We start from the raw sequence: 26,402 nt of genomic DNA on the forward strand, positions 1-26,402 counted from the left end.
GGAGGGAGGGAGGGGGGAGGGGGGGGAGGGAGGCCCGCCCCTCTCAGAATCCCGCGGCTCCCGGGAGCCCTCCTGCCCGCCCCTTCCGAACCCAGGTCCTGTGGCCAACGGCTTGCCCTGCTCCCTCCCGGACCTTAGTCCCGCCCACCGCTCGGCCTGTCCCCTCTGAACTGTATCTCGGGCTACGCCTCTTTCGCACCTTTTAGGCCAAGTTTCTCCTCCTACCTCCCGGCCCTTGCACCCCAGCAGGGTGCTGATAGGTCACTTTCTAGCAGGAACCCTTCAAAAATTCCAGAGAGGAAACCACTTTGCGCTCCCAGACTGGCGGAAGTAATGGTCCCTCTGAAAACAGAAAGGAAAAGCTGCATCTCTGCGAACCTCCCCCAGGACCAGTTCCATCCCCTGTAGACTTGTCTGTAAGGGCCGATTAGGTTTCCTTGATGCCCCATGGGCTTGCGTTTATCTTGGCCGCATTCTTCCTAATGCTGGGCATCCAGTCTGAGAACAGTCTTTGCTGAAAAAAGTAGGAGTGTGACGTTCAGCTGTACTTTGATCATCATCTTTGGGAATAGGCATTTTCAGGTGTGTTTCTCTTGAAAATTCTTCTTTCTGAGTGCTTTCCTTATTTTACAGGGATGCAAACTCAGTTGATGTAAGTGGTGGCTTGGAGACAGAATCCTCTAATGGAAAGGATACACTAGTAAGTATTTCTTTTGGATGTTTGCAAAGCAAAATAGGTTGGTTTTTAAAGTTTTTAAGCGAATCAAAAATAAAATCAGGTCAACTAACTTGATTCTCTCATGGCTCTGTGGACACAGGAAGGTGCTGGGGATACTTCAGAGGTGATGGATACTCAGGCGGGCTCCGTGGATGAAGAGAATGGTCGCCAGTTGGGAGAGGTGGAGCTGCAGTGTGGAATATGTACCAAATGGTTCACAGCAGACACCTTTGGCATAGATACCTCGTGAGTATTTTTCATAGACTTTCTAAGAATCACTTTGTAAATACTAGATCTCAACACGTCCAACAGTTGAATAGTCAGCGTGTAGGCAAATGTAAATGCGTAGTATTTCCTGTGTCTCCTGATCCCTGTTCAGTGAGTAGTAGGATTTGAATCAGGAATTGTCTTAATAGCCTGAGCATGTCTTCTGTCTACTAAGGGCAAGCCCTTAACAGGTATAATGATAGTTATTATCGCTGTTTTTGCACTTAGGACCTGGATAGGAGACAAACCATGTAATTACAAAGCATTAAATAAACAAATTTGAGACAATATCATTTAAACCTTGTATTGGGTATTGTGGATTTGGGGGAAAGGGTTGGTGTATATGGTGGAAAAAGCCTGATGTCAAAAATTTGAGATGGCCAGTCCTCTTCATGCTTGAGCCATCCTCTTTTTCCTTTTGATTTCTAATCCACTCCCTTTAGGTGTCCTGAATTCTCTCCTCAGCAAAACCAATTTCCAGTCTTTACACCTCTTCTAGTGAATTAAAATCATTTTATGAACGATTGAGAATGAAAGGCTCCTTTACTTATTCTGGGGATTTGGTCAACAGCTAGCAAGGCAGCATTACTGACTCACTGTCTATGGAAATAACTATACTGCTGCCTCTCTGGGGTGTTCTTTATGGTCCGTATTATACAAATAAATTTAGATAAGACTGTCTCAGAATAGGGCTGCGTTGTTGATTCTGAAATTAATCCCCCTTGGATGGGTTTGTGAAGAAACAACCTTCCTTTATAATTTGATGACTGCTTTCTAGTTAAAAAGTTAAAGAAATACTAATGTTCTGATTAATATGTGACTGGTGAGCAAGGATAGAATGTTTAAAAAAGAAAGAAAATTATTGAAGGATCAGGAATAAGTGATCTTGGTAGAAAGACCTATAGGGAAAATATATAAGCTGGTCAGTTAGAAAAGACCTAAAATTGGGCCACTTTGGCCAAGGAGAATTTGTTTGGATAAACAGGGCCTAGGAAAGGAGATTTATCAGAGTGATAATGTGGAACAATCCAGCAGTGAATCAAACCACAGTTCAGAGGTTTGATAGAGACCAGTTTGTACCTGATTTTGAGAAGTTATACCTAAAACCCAGCAGGTGGGACAGATTATCGTTTATGGCTGAGATGGAGGAAGTGAGTGAGCTAGCAGGGTATGAAAAAGGCTGCTCTAAACACCTGATTGTAGTTGAATTAGGTAACTATATACCTGCCTATCTCTTCTGTAAATGAGCTTATCACAATGGACTGTTTAATGGAAGGGGCTCTAGAGAGAGGCAAAGGTAAGGGAACTCGATCTTAACAGTCATAAGGATATTTCTTAATTCCTTGAGTGGTGGCAGTAGACACACACTTGGGAACATCTCTTTAAGGATACCTTAAACCAGTTTCAGCAAAGTCCAAGATAAGCCTGCCTTTATTTTGATTTCTTCTCTTCCAACTTAAACCAGTCTTTTGTTTTTCTTTTACTTTCTCCTTTTCAGGACCAGGCTCTCCCTATACTTTTCCAGTCACCCAGTAGAGCCACCACACTTCTCTAATGCATGGTTCCTGTTAGCCCTCAGTCTCTCCCTCCACCAGTTTCTTCCCCTCTGCCTTCAAACAGGCCTTCTCTTGCCCCCAGCTCACCTCTTAGGAGATTTCCTCTATGGTACAAGCAGTGTTAGTGGTTAGGACTCCTTTTATTTCATGCCCGCCCCCATCAAATCAGCTACCAAGCTTGACCAATTTTTTTTCTTCTTGTACACTTGCTTGTCCTTTCCATTTTTTTTTTTTTTTAAATCTGCACTGTTATTTCTTTTTTTTTTTTTTAAATATTTATTTATTTCTTTATTTTTATGGCTGTGTTGGGTCTTCGTTTCTGTGCGAGGGCTTTCTCTAATTGTGGCAAGCGGGAGCCACTCTTCATCGCGATGCGCGGGCCTCCCACCATCGCGGCCTCCCTTGTTGCGGAGCACAGGCTCCAGACGCGCAGGCTCAGCAGTCGTGGCTCACGGGCTTAGTCGCTCCGCAGCACGTGGGATCCTCCCAGACCAGGGCCCGAACCCGTGTCCCCTGCATTAGCAGGCAGATTCTCAACCACTGCGCCACCAGGGAAGCCCTGTCCTTTCCATTTTTATTGTTTCACTCGAGGTGAGGGCTTTTTTTTTTTTTTAACCTTCTGCTGGAACTGCTACAGAAAGCTTCTTCCGTATTCCCGTTTCTAATCTCTTCCTCCCTTCAGACCCATCCTGTCACCAAACTTACTGCTTTCACAAGGTGGCTTCCCCTTCAAGATGTTCCTGTTACCCACAGAGAAGATCCACTTCCACGGGCATGTAAGGCCTCTTGTACTTCTTACCTTTCAAGCCTTATCTTTTACCATACCCCCAACAACTCCCCTCCCCTGGCCAAACTTGTGTACACCAGTTTGCCCCTTTGCCTCCTAGTTTGCACTTTCTCATCTCTACACAAAATAGTTTGCCTGTAGAAAAGAAGACCAACTCATCTTTCCAAATCCTAATTTGTGTCCTCAAAAAATCTTCCCTAACTCTTAAATCTGAAGTTACTACTTGGGTCCTTTGAACTCTTAAATAAGACTATCATCTGTAGGATTCATTTGGTAATGAGGCAAGTAATGTTTTGTGACTTCTGTGTTGTTCTTGAATAATTATTTACATTTTAAAATTAATCTTTTTATACCTGTCTGCCCTTTCCAACAATGGTATTGGCACTTTACAAAGATACTTGAATATAATATAAATACAGATATTTAAATGTAAAGATATTTAAAGAGACTACTTTGTCTTCTTCCACAAGTCGCCTGGTATACTCTTTTAGGTGCTTAAAAACTATAGTAAACTGGCTTCGATAGGGCTCAGGTCAGAACCTTGCAGATGCCGAATTATCAACTATAGTGGATGATGTCTTACTAAATTTTTGTGACAGAAAAATCCAGGTATTTGTAAAAATATGAGCCCTGTTTTGGTGACCTTTCGTTTTTTTTGACCCTGCTGCGCAGCATGTGGGATTTTAGTTCCCTGACCAGGGACTGAACCCATGCCCCCTGCAATGGGAGCGTGGAACCCTAACCACTGGACCGCCAGGGAATTCCCTTGGTGACCTTTTTAAGTTTTAAGAGTATATTAATACATTAGCGTTATTATATAACTTTCACTGAGGGAAAGGATCCCTGTTGATTTACTTCTCATAAGTGTGTGTTCAGAACTTCACTAATTTGCACAATTTGGCTGTTCTCCAGATCCTGTCTACCTTTCATGACCAACTACAGTTTCCACTGCAATGTATGCCATCATAGTGGGAATACCTACTTCCTCCGGAAGCAAGCAAGTAAGGACAAACTCCAGAGTACTGCAAAGTGACTGTCCTCTGGTTAGCTGGCAGAGGAAAGGGATTTGGGCTCAGCCGAATCAGGGAACCTTTGCTTGGTAACTGGTAGAAGTTACCTTGGGGCTTAGCTGAATAATTGCTGTTGTCCATTTCAGATCAAATGATGACTCTATTCTTTGCTGCTGTAGTTGTTAATCTGTGGACCACCTAGTTGAATATTCTTTTGGTAACAGGGATATATTACTACAGGTAACTTTTTCTTCCTTTTTGTTTTTATAGACTTGAAAGAAATGTGCCTTAGTGCTTTGGCCAACCTAACCTGGCAGTCCCGAACACAGGATGAACATCCGAAAACCATGTTCTCCAAAGATAAGGTAGAGATAGAATTATTGTAATTGCAATTATGCCAAAGAATCAGGAGGAACTTCTAAATACAGTGGACCCTTAAACAGCATGGGTTTGAACTTCACTGGTCCATTTATATGCAGGTTTTTTTCACTAAGTACATCCTACGGTACTACACATTTCAAGGTTGGTTGAATCCTTGGATGTAGAACCACGAATACAGAGGGCTGACTGTAAACCTACATGAGGATTTTTGACTGTGTAGACAGTCGGTGCCCCTAACCCCAGAGTTGTTCAGGGGTCAACTGTACAGTCTAACAATAAGTTCTTTCCCCCCAAGTTTTATGAATATATGACTAATTCAGTGGTTACTTTGTTCTCATTTCATGTGATTTACTAACTTCCTAGTGTGTGCTCATTGTGTCATTGGCTTGGCTATTAGAAGGATGAATCCTTATTTTAAAAAAGAGTGTATTTAAAAAAGAAAGAAAGATAAATCCTTAAATAGTTTTGATTGGCTTTATAGAAACAAACAACTGTCTGTCCCACAGTTAATAATCAGACCTTGAGGTGAACCTTCTCAGCTTAGTTTGAGCTGTTTTTATGGATGCCAATCACAGATTTTTGTCAGGGGAAAAGGCCAGTTTATTAAAAAGATTCATCCTTTATTGTTAAACTGGAAAACCACATGACTAAAGTCAGGACTCAGAATTAGATGATCAGCCCATCCGTGAGTCTTTCCTACTGTGACGGTAAAAAAAATATGAGTTAAGTAAATTTTACAACTTTGGAGTTTACACTGTGACCTGGTATACATGCATATGTACCCACTCTCATTTAAAACTGAGGCACCCTCTGATCTTTTCCCTCTGCATGCTGATATTTTCTATTCTAGTCAATGCTAGTATTGACCTACAAAATTGATTTTATACCCTACTAATTGATTGCAGCCTACAGTTTGAAAGACACTGGTTGGGGAATTCCCGGGCGGTCCAGTGGTTAGGACTTGGAGCTTCCATTGCAGGGGCCACGCTTCCACTGCAGGGAGCACGGGTTCGATCCCTGGTTGAGGAATTAAGATCCTGCAAGCCGTGCGGCCAGGCCAAAAAAAAAAGAAAGAAAGACACTGGTTGGTGTAGGGTATTTAGTGAGACAAATATATTCAGGATCAGACTGACCAGGGCCTTTTCTACTAAACAGAGAGGTTAGGACTTAATCCTAAGCCGGAGGAGTCAGCAGAGGGTCCCCCTCCCCCTGCCTCAACCCCCCAACCTTTTTTCCTGCATTAAAAAGAATGCATTTAAATAGAGGTGTGCTGTGATTAGGTTTGCCTCTTAGTTTTTTTTTTCTCTAAATTGTTATTCTGAATTTTTCAAATATATAGAAAAATTCAAATAGTACAATGAACATGTTTATTATTTATCTAGATTTGCCAGCTGTTACCATTTTGCTGTGTTTGCTTTATCTCCCCATGTCTGTATATTACCCCTAAGCTTATGTGAGACTAAATTGTAGTTATTACACTTTACCCAATATTCTCTCATAACCACAGTACAGTGATCATACTGAAAAAACTTAATGTCGATGCAATACAACTATCTTATATATACAATTTATATTTTTGTGTATTGAGTGTATTTTTCTCAGTATTTTTACTGTCTAAATAGTATCTGTCATAGCTTTTTCTTCTATCCAGCACCTGATCAAGGATCACACATTAAATTTAGTTGTAATGTCTCTTTTATCTCTAGAATAGTTCCTTTATTTTACTTTGTTTTTTTAGTCTGCTATAACATTTGAAATTTTGAAGAGCCTAGACCGTTGTTTGCCATGATGCTCCTCAATTTGCATTTATCTGATTATTTCCTTATGATTAGGTTCGGGTTAAACATTTTTGGCAAGAATATTATGTAGATAGTGTGTGTTTTTCTGCGTATCACATCAGGAGGCATAAGATATTGCTTTGTTTTATTATTAGTGATCCTAAATTTGACTACTGGGGTAAAGAGGTTATTTATTAGTCGTCCTGAATTTAACTACTTGATGTTTCCATTGTAATTATTAAGTAATTTATGGGGTAATACGTGGAGTTTGCGTGAACCCTTTCAAGCAGTGGTTGTAGCAGCCATTGACTGTCCTAGCCTGAAGCAGTTAATAGAGTGGTCGTTGTAAACAGAATACATTTACTGGTTTACAATTCTGTGAAGAAGAGTCCTCCCCCCCACCGTTGTTGTTGTTGCTTTTAATTTTAAGAATCACTGATTTTTATAGTCCATTATGGGATTTCTGGATTTCTGATGCTCAGATTTGACCAGTGTAGACCCATCCCGGCTGACTCCTGACACTTTTTGATATGTCCCTCTTCAGTCTTTGAACTCTTCCTTACTTTCTGGAACAACAAAACATCCCAGTCTTCCCTTGTGCTTTGCCTGATTCAACCTGGTTCCTTTTAGAAAAGATTTGGAACTGATTCTGGTGGAAGGTGTTAGCGGCGGACAAACTCTGGCTGGGGGAGGTGGCCTAGGATGGGGGGAAGTTGGTGCCAGAGGATCAAGCTCAGAGATTATTTCAGTCATGCAAGCAGGAACTGGCGAGGACCACAGTCAAAGCAGTGGGGGTGGAAAGGAGCCCTGATTGGTGAAAAGTTTCTGAAATTTAAAAATTCATTTAGTGGGACTTCCCTGGTGGTCCAGTGGTTAAGAATCTGCTGTTCCAGTTCAGGGAACACGGTTTGATCCCTGGTTGGGGAACTAAGATCCCACATGCCGCTAGACCACTGAGTCCTCACACTCTAGAGCCCGCGCCAAAACTAGAGAGAAGCCCGCACGCCACAACTAAGACCCAACACAGCCAAATAAATAAATAAATATTTTTTAAAAAATTCACTTGGTGACCGTTTAGATGCGCAGGTTGTACGAGAAGAACAAGAGTGACTCTGTGTGTCAAGCCTGTGACTCTGGGTGACGGGCGATTCTGAGTGTTAAGAGCAGATTTATGAGGTGAGGTACAGAGCTCAGTCTTGGTCACGAGAAGTCTGAGGTGCCTGCAGGGTTTCCAGGTGGAGATGTGTCTGGTGGGGAGGAACAGGAGCTCAGGAGAGAGAGTACTTGGGAGTCATCTTACAGAGTTAGGGCAGATCTTTTCCCTTTAACTGGATTATAAGCCCTATGTGACTAAGAGTTGTATATACTTGTTTGAATCAGAATCTTTTTTTTTTTTTTTTTTTGGCTGCGCCTTGCTGCATGCCGGCTCTTAGTTCCCCGACCAGGGATCGAAGCCGTGCCCCCTGCAGTGGAAGCACGGAGTCTTAACCACTGGACCACCAGGGAAGTCCTTGTATATGTATACTTGTTTGAAATTCCCCACAACCTATATGTTGTTCGCATGCAATTATGTATCTGTTCAGTTATTAAAAGGCAAGACATGAATTTGTCTTTTGATTCTGACAAGGTCTTTGAAAATGCTTTTTTTTTTGTGAGTATAATTTTGAAAGCAACTATAAAAGCTTTAGTATATTTTGTTTTAAAAATTAGGATATCATACCATTTATTGATAAATATTGGGAGTGCATGACGACCAGACAGAGACCTGGGAAAATGACCTGGCCAAATAACATTGTTAAAACGATGGTAAGTAGGCTAAAATTGATTAGACTCAACATTTAGAAAACCAGTGTTCCTTGTAAGAATTTATGTATATATATGTGTATATATATTTTTTTTTGGTCTCACTGAAATAATGTGACGATGACTGAGAAAATGAGAACAACTTAGTATTAAATCTTGGAGCGCAATTGTAAATTTTAATAGTTTTCACACAAAATCAGTAAATTGCACATTGTGTCTTAAATGAAGACATGGTAGTTTTATGTATGACGCTGAAACCTTTGTCCAGTGCACTTTGGCAAGTATAATTTTTTATATTGAAATTGGAGACAATTGTTTTCATTGATTAAAAAAAAAAAACAAAACTCTGAACATTACTGTCCTTAGAATTAGAGAGAGCACCTGGGGAGAAGTCAGCGCAAGCTGTTAACAGTATGTATCTCTGTGAGATGCAGGGATGGGTGAGGGTTATCAAGGACAGTGGCTCTCATTTTTTTAAGTTTCTCTATTGTTTGAATTTTTTGATGGTCATGCATTAATTTTCTAATCAGGGAAAAACAGTACTGTTGTGTGTTGGGTTTTTCCTGGTGAGGGGCGGGCTTTGGGATTTGGAGATTACACCTAGGGATTGGAGTTAGCAGTTCATTCATCCATTCATTTTAAGTATAGAATTCCCAGTAATACTAAAATACTGTTTCCTTTTAGAGTAAAGAAAGAGATGTATTCTTAGTAAAGGAACACCCGGATCCTGGGAGTAAGGACCCAGAAGAAGATTACCCCAAATTTGGCCTTCTGGATCAGGTACATTAATATGCTTCATAATTCCCGTTTGATTTTTAAGCCATGGGGACAGAGAGAATCAGCCTTTGTTTACACCTGTATATTTGCCACTTACAAATGCCCATAGCACGGTGGGTTCCAAATAAATGGTTCTTACTACCCATGGAAATAAAGAACACTCACCTTAAACCAGGAGACTGGTGTTTCAGTTCTGGCTCTTCCCTAAAATGTTATGACTCGATGCGTGTCACTTTTATCTTTTTTAACTTCCATTTCCTCACTTGTAACACAAATATGCCATTCCAAGTTATTCCTCCTTTTCTTTCCATCTCAAATTTTGCTCTAAAAACATTTGTTAGTGTGAAGAAAAATGTGCTGTGAAGAAGAACTTGTGTATCTAGCATAATATGAGGAAAAAGAAAACTTCCCCTCTTTGTTTAAATGGCAGGGGTCACATCCAGCACCTCAGGAGATCAGATCTTTCAGCTGTGCCTTAAAATGTTTGATTTGACCATATTGAAAATTTAAGATTTCATATAGAAATTCAGATTTCTGCCTTTTCTTGTAAAATGCGAAGGTCTAAGAGAAAAAAATTCGAAGCTCTGACTACACTGGGTCTGGTTCCCACAGGGAGGTGCGCCCTTGGCCTGGCCGTACCCCCCAGCACGGGTTGGTTGCCACTCATCCTCATTCTTAAACCACTTGGATCCTTACACTTGGCTGCCTCACACGTGTTACTGGCTGATCCCTGAAGCATCTAAGTTTGGGACCTCTGCAGGTTTCAGATCTAGGTTGTCATTCAATTAGAATTGCTCCTGTTCTTTTGAGCATTGCCATGTTGGTTTGATTAGATAGCCTCCCTTTATAATTGAATATTTTTCCCTCTAGGATCTTAGTAACATTGGTCCTGCTTATGACAACCAAAAACAAAGCAGTGCTGTGTCTACCAGTGGGAATCTAAATGGTAAGTGTTTCAGTGTCTCATCGATGAAATACCTGTAAGCTGTTGAATCCAGATGTGCCTAGAATTGGGCAGTCTTTGGGTTGACTCTTAACTGGATATTTACTAAGATGCTTTAAAGTCCAAATCTCAATTTTTAGGAGCTAGCCAAGGGTTTGACAGATGGTAGTAGGGGAGAACTTTTTGTCACTTTACACTACAGTTTGGTCTGAAGTGAAACAGATTTAGCATAAAACAAGGTACAATTTTAAGGTCAGATTCGCTGTGTTTATATTAGACTCTCCATCTGTATCTTCATAACTAACACTTAATTTAGATTCACTTGCTCTGCACTCTTTTTCCTTAATTCAGCTGTTATATAATACACTTCCTGCCCATCTTCTCATTTTTCTTGCCCTTAATCTTCAGCTTATTCACATGACAGCATTTCTGTGTTGATCACCCACTGTAGCATATTTTTCTCTCTAACCCATCTAAGAGCAGGAAAGCCCTTTGCTGCTAATGGTAATCTAATGAGAGTGGGTATAATGGGGAGGTAGCTAGCTATTCATCTGACACATGGTGTCATTACCTTGTCTTTTGGAGTGGTAGCATCTTAAATATGTAATCATTTCCACTGTTACTAATATTCTAAGATGGGTGGGAAATAGCTAAGTGTATTGTTCATCTTTTTACATTATTTGTTAAAATTATGTAATTGTTAAATTACATAATTGTAATTTTAATCTCCTTTTAATTGTTAAAATTTGACAAATACATGGTGCCACTTCTGTTCTTACAGGTGGAGCCTCTTTTGGAGGTGAATTCCTCCTCTGTCTTCTTTCAGCCTCTCAGACTTAAGTATTTTGTGTTTTGGAAAATGCTTTTCGCTGAGTTGTGGTAGAAGCTAAACCTAAGTTAAATTTTTAAAGCGTTGTGGAGATGGTGGCAGTAGCACTCGATATGAAACAGTAGTTCCGGTTTAATGTTAGTAATTGGAAGCTTGTACGTTGTCATATTCTGCCTAACATGGCCAGCAGTCCCCTTTGTGTTGCTTGTTTTGTTCAAGATGGATCTAAAACTTCTCTCAAAATAAGTGAAATGCAGATGCCAATAAAAACTTAATAGTTTTTTGATGAAGGTAACTCGAACTAGAGATGTTAATGTTGCAGCCGTTTAACATTAAGCCTTTTATGAGGACTAGGAATGACAAGCTGGTATGTTCGTAAAAGGAAGTTCAGTATGAATCTGGTCCTGTCTATGCAGAATATGACCTGCCTTCTGTGTCTTGATCCTCTTTTTATTGCAGCAGAACTGCTGATAATTTCCAAGCTTGCCCCAAATTAAGATACAGTACTTCATGCAGTTGTTTACATAAAGGTGTTTTCCTACAGTCCAGGGATGTTTTCTGGAAGTTGGAAAAACAAACTGAGAGGGATGACAGAACTGGACAAATACTTCAGAGTACCTATTTTAGAAATATACAAGGTAGTATTCCTTGTGGCCCTTGTATGTAGCTCATTTTTTTAAAAAAGAAAATTTATAAATTCTCTATGGGTATTTTCTCTTAATTCCACAAGCCAGGTTAGTCTAACCTAAATTTGGGGCATTGGCACAATTTTAATAATTGTAAAGATGGCCTGCTAAATTTAAAGCCGCCTTTCCTGCTTGTGTCACAGACAACCATATTGGATGCCTAGCAGCACTGGACAGAAACACCTTTTTAGTACCTCTGTTTTTGTTTCCCACGTTTGGTGTACTTTTGTCTTGTTGGAAGTTCAAGTCCAGCGCTTTAGCAGATGCTGTGCCTCTCTTATGCTTATGGAGTGTGCGCCATGTGGCGTTCAAGCACGCGCGCACCCCCCTTATAGTGAGGACGTTCTCTCCTTATGGGTGTTTGTATTCACTTGGGTGGAGAAGGGTTTTATCCATGCACTTGTTTCTAGCTGTGGGTGTTTGGAATCTGAACGAGTGGAAATGCATTTGTGTCACATCCTCGGAAAGTGTACTAGTAGTTGCAGTTCATTTAAGAAGCAAAGGTCGAAACTATAACACAGGTGGCGTTAGTGCTAGGTTCACTGGGCTTACTGCCAGAACCCAGAGTCCTGGGGTGGGAGCCGCTCAGCAGACTCGTTCTGAACCAGGGGGAAGCGCAGTCTGCTTTCAGGCAGGAAATCCTCCTGTGGTGTTACACAAATGCACGCTGGGAGTGTCAGTCCCCGTGGAGTGTCAGCATCCCCACGGGGCGTCTGTCACAGCTCATTGAAAGTGATCTGCCTTTTCTTTAAAGGGGGAATTGCAGCGGGAAGCAGTGGAAAAGGAAGAGGAGCTAAGCGCAAACAGCAGGATGGCGGGGCCACAGGGACCACCAAGAAGGCCCGGAGGTGGGCAGAACACCCGCCCCACTCACCTCTGTTAGAGCGCCCTCTGCGGCTGGCAGAGTCCGTCAGCAGGGAAGAGCTCAGGTGTCTGAGGACGCAAGCCTGTCCCTTTTTCTCAGATCCTTAGCACTTGGAGGGGTAAATGAGCCCCAGACTAGGTGACCTGTTTTAGGAACTTGTTACTAAGTGAAACAGCCCTGGGGCAACAGCCCTGGGGCAGCACGCCTGTGGTGATTTACCTGGGAGCAAAGTTCCATTAAGGCTTCTTGAGGAAGAGTAGATGAACCAGAGAGAGTGAAACCGATATTGAATGTTAGCCCTTTTACGTAAACTTTCTGCCTCTCCCCTCTCATGGCTGTTCCCTTCACTTTGTTCAATACTGAGGTGGCGAAATCCGGGTCAGTTCTTATTCAGCCTGGAAACAGGTAGTAAGTGCTCATATCTCTTGAGTTTCTGTTCATTAGTTATAGTAATAAATATACTAAAGGCAACTGCCCTTGTTCCTCTGTACCCTTTCTCCCCTGTGATCTACTGGCTCAGTTTCATAGATACCCATACAGATTAAAGTAATTTTCATTTCCCCGTTTTGCCAGCAGAGGGCAGGATGGTCTATTTGAATAATGAAAAGCATTTGAAGTTGCATGTGTTCCAGCTGAACTCTAATAAATCAGAGGCCTTTTTTACGGAAGTGAAGGCACTGGAGCTAGAGGGGGTTTTAGTTTCTTGATTTTATTTTTTCCTTTCTGCAGTGACCCTTTGTTTTCTGCTCAGCGCCTTCCCCCTCACGGCTACCCCTTGGAACACCCATTTAACAAAGATGGCTATCGGTATATTCTAGCTGAGCCCGATCCCCACGCCCCTGACCCTGAGAAGCTTGAACTCGACTGCTGGGCAGGAAAACCGATTCCTGGAGACCTCTACAGAGCCTGCTTGTATGAACGGGTTTTGTTAGCCCTACATGATCGAGGTAGGTAAGCTATTAATGATCGTGTTGGACCCAGTGTTACTTTGAACTTCTGTCGTCAGCTGTGTCCCGTCTAGAATTCGACGGACACGTCAGTCTGCTACCGCTCCCTCACCCCCATCTCTGGCTAGACCCAGCCAGGATGTGCAAGAAATAATTTCTTCCTTTTCTCTTCTTATAAGCTCTAGCCAATTATATATGGTGTGTGGGGTTTTTTTTAACTTTCTATTTTGAACTAATTTTAAACTTACAGTACAGTTGCAAAAATAATAGAATTTCTATATATCCCTCATCAAGCCTCCCCTAATAATAAGATCTTACATAACCATAGTACAGTTATCAAAACCAGGAGATTAACATCGGTAAATGCTATGAATGAAACTAAAGACTTTATTTAAATTTCACCAATTTTTCCTCTAGTGCCTCTTTTCTAGGATCTCACATTGCATTTAGTTATTTCTCCTTAGTCTGTTGCAGTATTAATCAGTTACTTTGTTGACTGTTCCTCAGTGAGGGTCTGTCTGACTTTTTTTCATGATGAGACTGAGGTGTTGCACTTTTGGAAGAACACCGCAGACATGAATCCTTCCCACTGCATCACCTCATGAGCTGGTGATGTCGATGTGTCTTATTATTGGTTGTGTTGTCTTATTATTGGTTGCGTTAAGGTGGTTTCTGCTGTCTGTCTCTACTGTCTTTCCCTTTATAGTTCATAAATATCTTAGGGAAAGATACTGCGAGGCTATGCAAGTATCCCGTTTCTCTGTAAAGTTTTGCCCACTAATTTTAACATCCATCAGTGGATCTTGTTGGCAACAGTTGTTAATGTGGTATTTGCCTGATCATTTGCTATTTATTCCTTCCTTTCTTTATTATTTAATTGATTATTTTTATCAGTGTGCATTTAACAGATATTTATTTTATTTTGTTGCTCAAATTACTCCAGCTTTGGCCATTAGGAGCTTCTTTAGGTTGGTTCCTGTGTTTTCCTTTTTTTTTTTTTTTTTAATTGAAGTATAATTGACTTACAATATTGTATTACTTTCAGGTGTACAACATAGTGATTCAATATTTTTGTAGATTATACTCCATTTAAAGTTATTATAAAATAATGGCTATATTTCCTGATGCTGTACAATATATCCTTAAAGCATCATTTTTTTTTAATTGGGGTATAGTTGCTTTATTTATTTTTTATAGGGTATTTGTTTTATGCATAGTGGTTTGTACCTCTTGATCCCCTAACCCTATCTCGCCCCTCCTCCCTTCCCTCTCCTCCTGGTAACCACTAGTCTGTTCTCTATATACGTCAGTCTCTTTCTGTTTTGTCATGTACATTCATTTGGTTTTTTAGATTCCACATATAAATGATAACAGAGTATTTGTCCTTCTCTGTCTGATTTAGTTCGCTGAGCATAATACCCTCCAGGTCCACCTACATTGTTGCGAATGGAATCTTGTGTCCTTTCGATAAGCGCCATCATTTTTTTTTCCTTACTTGCTGGCGTCACAAGATGTTTTTGGTTCATCTCATATTTTCCGTGCTCCAGGCCAAGTATCGGCTCCTTCTCCAAGGAACCCGGGTTCCTTTGATTGGAGAATGGTGTTTAGAAATGAAGATGTGAGCGTTTGGTGTGCTTACTGTTACAGGGTGTTGCTTCTAGGCTTCCGCAGTGGACCGAGGTGGGAAATGTATGTCCGTATCCTGACCGACACATATATACATGCCTATACTGAGTTTACTGTGCTACCTTGGATTTTAATCAAACACCACAAGGTTGTTCCAGCCTTCCACCTTTCCATATTTGTAACTTCTTTCTTGAACAGTAGGAGACCTGACTCTAATTGCCTCCAATACATTTTCTTACTCGTTCATGTCTAATATGCACATAAGGTGGTTTGAGAATTGCAAACCACTGTAGGAAACATTCCCTAACTAGATTACAGCATTTACGTACAGCTCTTTCTGTCTTAGCCTTGCATATCCCATCAGGATACTGCTAACTTAGATTAGTTCTTTCCTTCCCCACCTCCTTCAGTGTGCTTATGGTTTTCATTTGTGGTACGGTAGGCTCAGTTGTTAGTGTTGGTATGCCATTTGGGGTTCTCCCACATCTTGGGGGCATGTGCGTCTGTGTCAGGGGAGTGTGAAGGGTATGTGCAACATTACTGTAGTTCTAGAGCTACCGTTGTTCACAAAGGTTTGCCCAGAGTCATCCCTCCTCACCCCTGCTGCCCCACTCTCATTTCCTCTTTTTCTCCCACTTTCCCACCCACCCTCTACATGACCAGTCTCTCTAGTTTCTAGTTCATCCTTTATTTCTTCTGCACAGGTGAGCACACACGTGTGTATTTCCTTTTATCTCCTTTTTTCATACATGAAGGGCAGCATACTGTAGATAGTCTTGCATTTTGCTTCATGCCGTTACTCCATGCCAGTTCAAAGAGCTCGTCCTCATTTTTTTCTTTTTTTAACTTTATGATATGGCATTATGTGGATGTACATGGTTTATTCAACCACTCTGAATATGGGCACTTAGATTGTTTCCAGGATTTTGGATTCATCAAGAGGCAGTGAATAACCATGGGCTTGTGTGTTTTTATATTTTTGGTGGTATACGTTCATGGTTGAATTCTAGAAGCGGAATTGCTGGACCAAACGGTAAGTAAGTATATACCTAGTTTTGTTAAATATTGCCAAATTCCCCTTCACATGGCTGTGCCGGTTTGCATTCCCATCAGCAATGTAGAGAATGTTTGTTTCCCCATAACCTCACAAACAGAAGGTGTTGTCCTAGATTTTAATTTTGGCCAGCCTGGGAGGTGAGAAATGGAATCTCAGTGTTTTAATTTGTGTTTCTTTGAGTTTGAACATTTTCTTTCATGTTTAAAAGTCATTACCTTGTGAATTATGTTTGTGTTTTTTTAGTTCCCATTTTTCTGTTGGTATTTTGGTCTTTTGTCCCTTTATGTGCTAGGGATGTTAGTTAGCCCTTTGTTTGTGGAATATGTTGTAAACATTTTCTCCCAGTTTTTCAGTTGTCTTTTAACTTTGTTTATGACTTTTTTGTCATGCAAAACTCTTTTTAATGTATAATAGTTCTTTTAATGGCATAATTTATTCAGTTATTCAGAGAATAGCATTCATTATCCATTAGAATGTGAAAGTGAATTTAAATAAACTACTTTTAGACAAGTGTACCTCATGGATTTCTTTGCTGTTTTTCTGAAGTATTAATGCAAATCCAGATAGCCTATTATTTCACCCATAGATATCTCAGTATTTATCTCCAACGAGGATTTTAAGAAACATAACCACTGAGCCGTTATCTTACCCGATAGAGGTGAATAATAATTTCTTAATTATTCCATACTCAGTCCATATTCACATTTCCACAGTTGTTAAAAATATGCCTCTTTCAGTTGTTTCTTTGAGTTGAATCTAAACATGTCCATATAGTTATTCCATTGGGAAGCCCATTCATTATTTCTTGAATTGATGCTAAAAGCTGTAACACTTGTACTGATGCTAGTCATTCAGAAGTGAAGGAGTCGAGTGAAGTCACTTGGACGTAATCCCTCAGTTTCATGACCATGGTACGTGGATCGGTTTGACTCCTGTGAGTGACAGGCATACTTTGATAGTAGGGAAGGGCCAAATAAGTGACTTCAGGGTTTAAGAAGTGAGCCTTGTCGTGTTTCGCTCTACATAATAACTATAATTCTGGAGGGGAAAAAATGGGAGAACACTGGCCCTTATTTAGCAGTAACATGTTAGAACTTAATACGTAGGATAGCAGTGGCTGCCTGCTGTTTATGCTGAGCCTTTTAAAAGTTAACAATAAATCTATATTGTATCTTTTAAACTTTTTATTTTGAAATAGTCTCAGATTTATTTAAAAAAAAAAAGTTGTAAGAACAGTACTAAACTTTTTTTTTTTCCTGAACTACTTGAGAGTCAGTTGCCATGATGCTGTCTCACCTTTGAGAACTTTGTTGTGTATTTCTTACAAACAAGGACATTCTCTTTGTGTTACCTAGTGCTGCATAATGAATTACCATAAAGCTTAGCATTCTAAAACTACCAGTGTTTATCATCCCATAGTTTCTGAGCGTTGGGAATCTGGGAGCAACTTAGCTGTGTGGTCTGGCTCAGGAAAACTCAGGAAGTTGCAGTCAAGCTCTTAGCTGGGGATGGCGGTCTGTTTCCAAGATGGCTCAGTCACGTGGCTTTGACGGAACACCCTCAGGTCCTCACTATGTAGGCCTCTCCATAGACTGCTAATTTGTCCTCATCCATGGAAGCTAACTTCTCCTAGAGCAAGTTCTCCAAGAGAGCTGTAAAGAGTTGGACCTATCTTGAAGTGGGACAGTCACTTCAACTTCATTATATTTGTTACAAGAAATTAGTCACTAAATTCAGCCCACACTCAAGTGGAGGGAAATTAGGCTCCACCTCTTGAAGGGAAGAATATGAAAGAACTAGTGGATATTTTTTTAAACTTTCACATCTTACAGAACTGACACAACAATCAAAATCAGGAAATTAGCATCTGATTACTACCATCCAATGCTCATGTTCTATCCAGGTTTCCCCAATTGATCCAGAATGTCCATTATAGCAGAAGGGTCCAGTTGAGAATCATTTGCTGCATTTAGTTGTCGTGACTCTTAAGTCTTCAGTCTGGAACAGCTTCTCCATCTTTCCTAGACTTTGACCTTGACGCTTTTGAAAGTTAGAAGGCGGTTATTTTACAGAATATCCCTCAGTTTGGTTTCCTCTCGTTCCTCATGATCCAAGTTCTGCATCTTCAACAGGAATATCACAGAAATAATCTCACATACTACATCCAAGTCACAGTGTCCCTTCCAGTTGGTTTAGATTGTCCCCTTATGTTACATAATGGTTTCTTAGTAAAGTAAGATTCAAACTATACGCAAAGGTCGAGAGGTGAATACAGTGAAGCTCCATATAGTTTTCATCCAGATTTAACAGTTATCAAGGTTTTGCCGTATTTGTTTTATCTGCTCCTTTGTTTCACTGTCTCTTTTTTTTTTAATTTTTAAGAAGTCTCACCCTATGTACTCTTAAAAATATGTATCTCTAAAAAGTATGGAGTTTGCTTTTATAGCCACAAGCTCTTATCACACTTAGCAAAACATATAATTCCTTGCTATCATCTGAATTCAGTCCAAATCAGATTTCCTTGATTGTCTCAAATATCTTTTTATCTTCCCACAAAATACTTATTAATTACAAAGGGGAAATAGTAATTTTATAGTGGAGAAACCTGGAAGGCACCACCTTAACCAAGTGATCAGAGTTGAACATCACCATTTGGACAGCGTGTGCTTCCTGACCTGACGTACTGAGAGGCCTGGCAGTACTGCAGTGGTGTCCCGGCAGAGGCATGACCCGGACCCAGACAGGAGGGAGCATCGGACAGACCTGTGTGAGGGACAGTTCTACAAACCGAGTGACCAGTACCCTTCAGAACGTCAGGGTCATGAAAGACCTGAGGAGGCACGACAACTAGATGAAATGGGGGATCTTGGATTAGATCCTGGAACAAAAAAAGGATGTTAATTTGGATAATTGGTTTAACTCGAAGGTGACCTATAGATGAATGTAACAGTATTGTGTCAATGTCAATTTTCTGGTTTTGATCCTTGTGTGATGGTCACAGATGGTGTTAACACTTGGCAAGCCGAGTGAAGGACATGTGAGGACTCCACTATTTTTGAAAGTTTGAAATCGTTTCAAATAAGAAGTCTTCTAAAGGGTGGTTTATTCACATCAGGATCCAAACACATTACAACTGGTTTGTTATATTTTAGGGACTAGACAAGTATAATTAGTTTTAACCTGCCATCTTAAATAATCCATTTAATACAAACTGCTTACTTGACAGCTTTCTTCCTTTTTCTTTCTTTCTCCTCCTTCATCTATATCTGGAGACTTTTAAACTCCTGAACTAATATTTCAAATTCCTGACTTGATATTTCTGATTTTTTATTTCGTTTTACTGGAGGGTAAGAGTTTGTGGCAGTTGTCTCCAAGTATTTCAGATAAGTTGCAGGCCTTTGTTTTAATCTCCATCACTGCAGCTCCCCAGTTAAAGATCTCCGATGACCGGCTGACTGTGGTCGGAGAGAAGGGCTACTCTATGGTTCGGGCTTCTCATGGGGTTCGGAAAGGTGCCTGGTACTTTGAAATCACGGTGGATGAGATGCCGCCAGACACCGCTGCCAGGCTGGGCTGGTCCCAGCCGTTAGGTAAGCTGGGGCTATGATACGGACGTGGCAACAGGTGGAGAGGTATAGACCATCTGGCTGAGCTTCACGACTTGTAGGCTTATTGGATTGTGGTCATAAAATTCAGTTCCTGAGGGTTTAGGTGGTTTGCAGTTCCTAGGAATATTTTTATAATTCATGGCTTGTGAGAAATAGTTTGTTAGCCATTTTACAAAACTGGCAAAAAAGTAAAAATAAAAAAGGAGTAGAATATTTTCCTTTAGCAAACCAGAGTTGACTTGCAGTTCTGACTTCCTGTGTATCTTTTTATTGGGACAGGTAACCTTCAAGCTCCCTTAGGTTATGATAAATTTAGCTATTCTTGGCGGAGCAAAAAGGGGACCAAATTCCACCAGTCCATTGGCAAGCACTACTCTTCTGGCTATGGACAGGGAGATGTCCTGGGGTTTTATATCAGTCTTCCTGAAGACACGGAGACAGCCAAGTCACTGCCCGATACCTATAAAGATAAGGTGAGTCTGTCCTCCTGAGAGATTCCTGGGTTTGAAGACCCGTGGCAGCTGATGCCTTCAACTGTGTGTTCTCTTAGTGATGCTTATCCATTTACATCTTTCCCAACATCTCATTTTGAAAATTTTAAGACATAACAAAATTGAAAGAATTTAAAAGTCAGTGTCCAGATACCCATCACCTAGATTCTGCCATTAACATGTTATCCATTCATTCCTCAACCCACACACCCACCCACCCACCCATTCATCCATGTTTTTTTAACCCCCCGCCAAGTACTTAAGGGCGCATATCATTAGCTAGAGATTAACTTCTGTTTAGTTTTTTCTTTTGATATAAAATTTACAATATAAAATGAAATGTACAAATTTTAAGTGTATGTTCACTGAGTTTTGAGGTTGAGCCAAACCCCTGTGGAGACGCTGAATCTTACACCTCAGGAAGTTCCCTCAGACTCCATCCTAGTCAGTGCCAGCTCCTACCCCCAGTGAGGCGACCACTGTTGTGAATTTTTCCCCACATCACAATTCTGTTCCATTAGTTTTGCTTGTTCTTGAACTCATGTAAATGGAACCATGCAGTGTGTGATCTTTTGTGTCTGGCTTTTATTGTTTGTCATAATGCTTTTGAGATTCTTCCATGCTGTTACAGGAATCTGTGGTTTGTTCCTTTTTACTGCAGGGTAGTTTCCATTGTGCAATACCACAGTGCTTGCCTATATTCCTATTAACGGACACTGGGGCCATTTCAAGTTCAGGTTTATTATACATAAAGTTGCTATGCATATTCTTGTACAGACCTTTTTTGTCAACATGTTTTTATTTCTTTTTAGTCATTGCGTAGAAATAGAATTACTGGATCATTATACATTTAGTTTTATAAGAGATTGTCAGACTCTCCATTCCCACTAACAGTGTATGAGTATTTTAGTTGCACTACATCCTTGCTAGCATTTGTTGTTATCAAACAATCCTAGCCACTTTGGTGGGTGTGTAGTAGTATCTCGTTTGGTTTAAATTAGTATTTCTTTGGTGACTAATGATATTGGACATTTTTTCATGTGCTTACTGGCCATTCATCTGCTTTTGTGAAGTTTCTGTTCAAATACTTTGACTTTTTAAAAAAATTGGGTTGTTCGTCTTAATGAGTTGTAGGAGTTCTTCGTATATTCTGGATTACAGTCTTCTGTTGGAAATGGCTTTTTAAAAAGTATTTTTCTCCTACTCTGACTTTTCTATTCATTTTCTTAATGGTGTCTTCTGATGAACTGAAGTTCTTAATTTTTATGAAGTCCATCTCAGATTTTTCTTTAGAATTATATTGCTTTCTATGAGTGAATAAATCTTTGCCTGCTCTCGGGAAGTCATGAAGGTATTCTTCCATGTTTTCTTTGAAAACATGGTTTTAGCTCTTACATCTAGGTTTCTGATCCACCTTGAATTCATTTTTGTGAATGACATGGAGTAGAGGTCAAGGTTAGGTTTTTTTTTTTTTAATATAAATTTATTTATTTATTTTTGGCTGTGTTGGGTCTTCGTTGCTGCACGTGGGCTTTCTCTAGTTGCGGTGAGCGGGAGCTACTCTTCGTTGCGGTGTGCAGGCTTCTTATTGTGGTGGCTTCTCTTGTTGCAGAGCACGGGCCGTAGGTGTGCGGGCTTCAGTAGGTGTGGCACGCAGGCTCTAGACCGCAGGCTCAGTAGTTGTGGCACACGGGCTTAGTTGCTCCGCGGCATGTGGGATCTTCCCGGACCAGGGCTCGAACCCGTGTCCCCTGCATTGGCAGGTGGATTCTTAACCACTGCGCCACCAGGGAAGCCCCCAAGTTTAGGGTTTTTTTCTGTGTTGATACCCACTTATTCTAGCCCCATTTTTTGAAAACTCCTTTCCTCATTTCTTTGGTTCCTTTTGTGACAGTCCAATGACTGTGGGGATCTATTCCTGGGCTCTCTGTTCCGCTCATCTATTTGTTGACCTTTATTTCTGCCAGTGCCACACTGTCCTGATTATGGTAGCTTTAGAGTAAGTGCTTAAATCGGGTGGTGTCTCCTCCAAGGTTGTTCTGATAATAAGCAGTCAGAGCACATTGTATTGGTGGCATCACACTGCTGACTTTCGTCACTCCTGCCACCACCTAGAACCTTCAACCACATAAGTGCTTGGTTCTACAGTGCACAGAGGTCTACAGTTACCGTGAGGATACTGTTGGAATCCTTAAAATTATTTACTGTTTCATTTCCATTATAAAAATTTGTTTTTAATTTGAATAAGCAATTACTAATATGTCCATAAAATGGAATACTGTGGATCTGTTCAGAAGCTACATATATACAGATATAAAATGACCTCAGGTGTATATTGTTGAATGAAAAAGTCAGGATGCAAATCAGAATGGATAGTATGCTGCCATTTGTATGCCTTTTAATTTTGAACATATTAATATATGCCAAGACTTTCTAGAAGGATACCTGGACACTGGAACAGTGATTGCTTTTGGCAACAGAAAACTGAGTGTGGAGGGACATGGTGGGAGAGAGAGTCTTCATTTTGTGTTCTTGTATACCTCTTGAATTTTTTTCACCACGCTCAGTGTATGTATGTGTGAAAAAATTCAAATTTAAGAAAACGAATGTCGGAGAATTCCCTGGCGGTCCAGTGGCTAGGACTCCACGCTTTCACTACTGAGGGTGCAGGTTCAATCCCTGATCAGGGAACTAAGATCCCACGAGCCACGTGGTGCGGCCACAAAAAAAAGCTAAAAAAAGAAAATTAATGTCATATGTTTACCTGGGAGTGAATAGTTAAACAGAGTCTTGGGAACCAGTAAGAAAGGAGTGACCCAGAGACCACCTGTGGGAGAAACAGGTAGGGAACTAAGAGGGAACGAAGTGACCGCCCCCCCCAAATCTTAGTAAGGGCCTTTTGTGAAAATATTTAACAAGCATGTGCCATCTGGTAATTCTTAAGACACACATAGTTGTTCAAAATCTAACAAAGCTGACTCTGCAAAGATTTTAAATTTCTGTTTAGAACACAAGGACTCAGTGCTATTTGTGTGAATCTGGCTTTTTTTTTCCCCCCCATGATCATGTAGCTGATGCTTCATTTTTCCTTTTTTTTTTTTTTTTTCTTTCCTTCTCTCTTGGTTTTCAAGGCTTTGATAAAGTTCAAGAGTTATTTGTATTTTGAAGAAAAAGACTTTGTGGATAAAGCAGAGAAGAGCCTAAAGCAGACTCCCCATAGCGAGGTGAGTCATGGTCATCAAAATGTCAGAATTAGAAGAATTTGAACATTGGGTCCAACCCCCTTATTATGAAAGTGAGGGAATTGAGGCCCACAGGGTGGATGAAGGGATTTCTGCTAACAGAGCAGCAGCAGGGCTAGCGCACTCTCCTGCCTGCCGTGTTTTGTTCTTTTGGGCTACCTGCTGCTGCTGTGAGAGGGATGACCTGGATTCTTAGAGAAAAGGGGGTATAAAACAGTGGCCAAATAAAGTCTGAGGGCAATTGAGGAAGCAAGTCAGAGATACTTAATCCTTTGTCAGAGGAGGTAGCAAGTGCGGAAGGAGGAAACTGGAATAGGAGATTCAGGGCCTCGCTGCGTGACCCGGGGGGCAACAGGAGCTGTGATGGCTCGTTCAGTGCCTTCTAGAACTTTCCCTGCCTCCCTTCTCCAGGGTTGTTGGGAACATGTTTGCCCAAGGTCATAGCACAATCAAAGAAGGGCTGGTGCATCTGGACCAACCACAAGGGCCCAAAATAGAAGGGGAAGGGATGGAAGAAAGTTCTGAGCTGGAAACGTTTTTCCATAAAAATGCTGTGAAGCCACCTGCATCAGTAATAGAAGCAAATGTAGGAGAAATAAACTAGGATTCCGATTGTCTTTAGGGAAAAAGTAGTAAAGGGAAACAGTTAATTGAGCTAAGGAGATAATACAGCCAGAAAATACAGCCAGGCAGAAGATAGCTCTTGCTGGGAAGAAGAGGTAGAGAAAGTTACTTCAGAAAAAGGAGCCTTTTCTGAAGTCCATCCATAGTGGTTAAGAGAATATTCAGGATAGTTTCGAGAGAGAAAGGACAAAGAAATGAGGATTTGGAGACTTTGACAGAAGATCCTGTGAGATTTTCAAAGTAGAAATGCGGAAGTGAGGACCTGAGGCAAGGGAAGGGGACAGATAAATGAGCTCAAAAGGGTATGGTTCCAGGGGATCGTTACCTTTTATAAATATAATGTAATGAAAAACAGAAGGTGGAACTGTTTGATATAAGTAGCATAGGAATTCAGAAAGCAAATAAACCTGAGGACCAAGAAAAAAAAAAAAAAAAAAAGCACCATTGCACCTCAAAAAAAAAACAAAAAAAAAACCCTGAGGACCAGCTGGAATAGTGCATGTAGATAGGCTCTGAAAAATCTAAGGTATTATATAAATGTCAGCTATTGCTATTACACAAGCTACATGCTATTCTTAGGATTTCTTCAAGTGCTGCCACCATACTGCTAATAAAGGGTTCTCCAACGGAGTTCTTTTTTAGTTTGTTCTTTTTTAAAATTCTGAAGTAAAACCGTGGTTTTTGTTTCAGATAATTTTTTATAAAAATGGTGTCAATCAAGGTGTGGCTTACAAAGATATTTTTGAGGGGGTTTACTTTCCGGCCATCTCGCTGTACAAGAGCTGCACGGTACGTATCGCCTGTTCATCCTGTGAACACAACTTGAGGGAGATAGGTGGACGGCTGTGGTGAAAGAGCCATAGATGGGATTCTAGAAGGAAATCTGAAAGGCCTAGGAGTGGGATGGGAGCGTATTCCTCCTGTTACTGCTTGTTCCAAAAACATGTGGGTCCTCCAAGAAGTATCTGCTTGGACAGATAAAGATCATGCAGTTATTGTAAAGCCCCATACCTTTCCTTTGGATGTGCTGTGTGGCCACTGTTGTTCAGTGTAAAGGATCTAAAGTATTTACACGCATAAATCAATTCGGTGTTATGTGTCATGATAACCTACCATCATTAGTAACTGTTGCTTATAGTGATTTTTTAAAAAATATGATCCTGCATGAAGGGACTATCATTAGAGCCTACCAGCTAAAAAAACCAAACTATTTGAAAAGGCAATGCCTGGAAGTTTCCATGTCCTCTTACTCTGTCAGTAGCCCCCATTGAAGTAATATAAGGAAATCTTTAGGTTATAAACAGGAATCAGCACAAGTTTATTTTATTTACCTAATTCTTGATGGCTATTATAGGGTATTGACCACTTTTAGCAGTATTAATGTGTATCATTTGTTTCAGTTATACCGTGAATATCACAGCTACATTTAAAGCGAGAAATTTCCCATGTCACGTGAAGGTGTTCACTACTTTCTTCTTTTGTTTCTTCATGTCTGCTTGGATTGAATTTATCCCAGGTCTCCATTAACTTTGGACCATGCTTCAAGTATCCTCCAAAGGACCTCATGTACCGCCCTGTGAGTAACGTTGAACGTGTCTGCGTGCATCCTCAGTCTTCTTGCTGCACTTCCTCCAGTCTCACCTCCCCTCTCTGTTCCTTGTTCCTCCCGCAGATGAGTGACATGGGCTGGGGCGCTGTGGTGGAACACACTCTGGCTGACGTCTTGTATCACGTGGAAACAGAAGTGGATGGGAGGCGGAGTCCCCCGTGGGAACCCTGACCAAGTCCCCTTTTCTTTGCAGACACGGACTTCCTGGGGAATAATATGAGCGGGTTTTGTTTTTGTTTTTTAACTGTGGCAAATGTTTTCCCGAAGATACTGCAGAACACGGCCTCTGCTGTAGCAAATTAGAGGCCGGGTGGGTCTGAGAGAGACTCCCTGCCCTTCAGCACTCCCCCTTCTATCATGGCTTTTACTTCGTGTGCCATTCCCAACAGCTGCCGACCCTGGGATCCCATAAGTGCCCCATGAACTGGGCCTGTGCCATGTACCCCACCAGCTGAGACTTGCTGCTTACTGTGTTTTCTAAGGAGTGGGTAACCTTGCCCAAGTAGCTAACATGTTTAAAGACATGTCCTTCTGCGGGCATTGCTTCCATCCCGCCTGGTTCCCAAGGAAGTGGTGGGCCTGTTTCTGAGAACAGCTGAAATCCATGGCTGTACATTCCAAACCAGTTTAACAGCTCTTTCCTTTCGCCGTGGGTGTGTTTTTGTTATTAATTTTGAGGTGTACCTTTGAACACTGGCATCTCTGAAACTACTAGGTCTGTAGAACTATACTTGTGAAGGGAACTTGCTTGCAGCTTTAACAATTAGAAACTCTTCCCAAATAAAACTTGTCTTCGAG

General features: G+C 40.9%; 1 protein-coding gene across 9 annotated transcripts in view; it reads left to right on the forward strand.

The window, feature by feature from the left end:
• ASH2L (ASH2 like, histone lysine methyltransferase complex subunit) overlaps positions 1-26,402 on the forward strand; it is a 41,556-nt gene extending 15,154 nt beyond the window's left edge. For 6 of the 9 annotated variants that reach the window (XM_082444341.1, XM_082444340.1, XM_082444342.1 and 3 more), the window contains 16 exons: positions 634-700; positions 813-964; positions 4,241-4,329; positions 4,609-4,703; positions 8,208-8,303; positions 8,985-9,080; positions 9,948-10,023; positions 10,802-10,819; positions 12,290-12,383; positions 13,130-13,347; positions 19,453-19,620; positions 19,918-20,111; positions 23,261-23,353; positions 24,686-24,784; positions 25,512-25,571; positions 25,668-26,402. In XM_082444341.1, the coding sequence (XP_082300467.1) occupies positions 634-700; positions 813-964; positions 4,241-4,329; positions 4,609-4,703; positions 8,208-8,303; positions 8,985-9,080; positions 9,948-10,023; positions 10,802-10,819; positions 12,290-12,383; positions 13,130-13,347; positions 19,453-19,620; positions 19,918-20,111; positions 23,261-23,353; positions 24,686-24,784; positions 25,512-25,571; positions 25,668-25,775 (1,723 nt within the window). In that variant the 3' untranslated portion in view covers positions 25,776-26,402. Of the gene's footprint in view, positions 1-216; positions 417-633; positions 701-812; positions 965-4,240; positions 4,330-4,608; positions 4,704-8,207; positions 8,304-8,984; positions 9,081-9,947; positions 10,024-10,801; positions 10,820-12,289; positions 12,384-13,129; positions 13,348-19,452; positions 19,621-19,917; positions 20,112-23,260; positions 23,354-24,685; positions 24,785-25,511; positions 25,572-25,667 lie in introns of those variants that run through there. The other 3 variants (XM_082444348.1, XM_082444346.1, XM_082444347.1) reach the window with 3 other exon arrangements.

Source organism: Balaenoptera physalus (assembly GCF_965194825.1).
Source record: "Balaenoptera physalus genome assembly, chromosome: 21".
In the NCBI taxonomy this organism is placed as follows: Eukaryota; Metazoa; Chordata; class Mammalia; order Artiodactyla; family Balaenopteridae; genus Balaenoptera; species Balaenoptera physalus.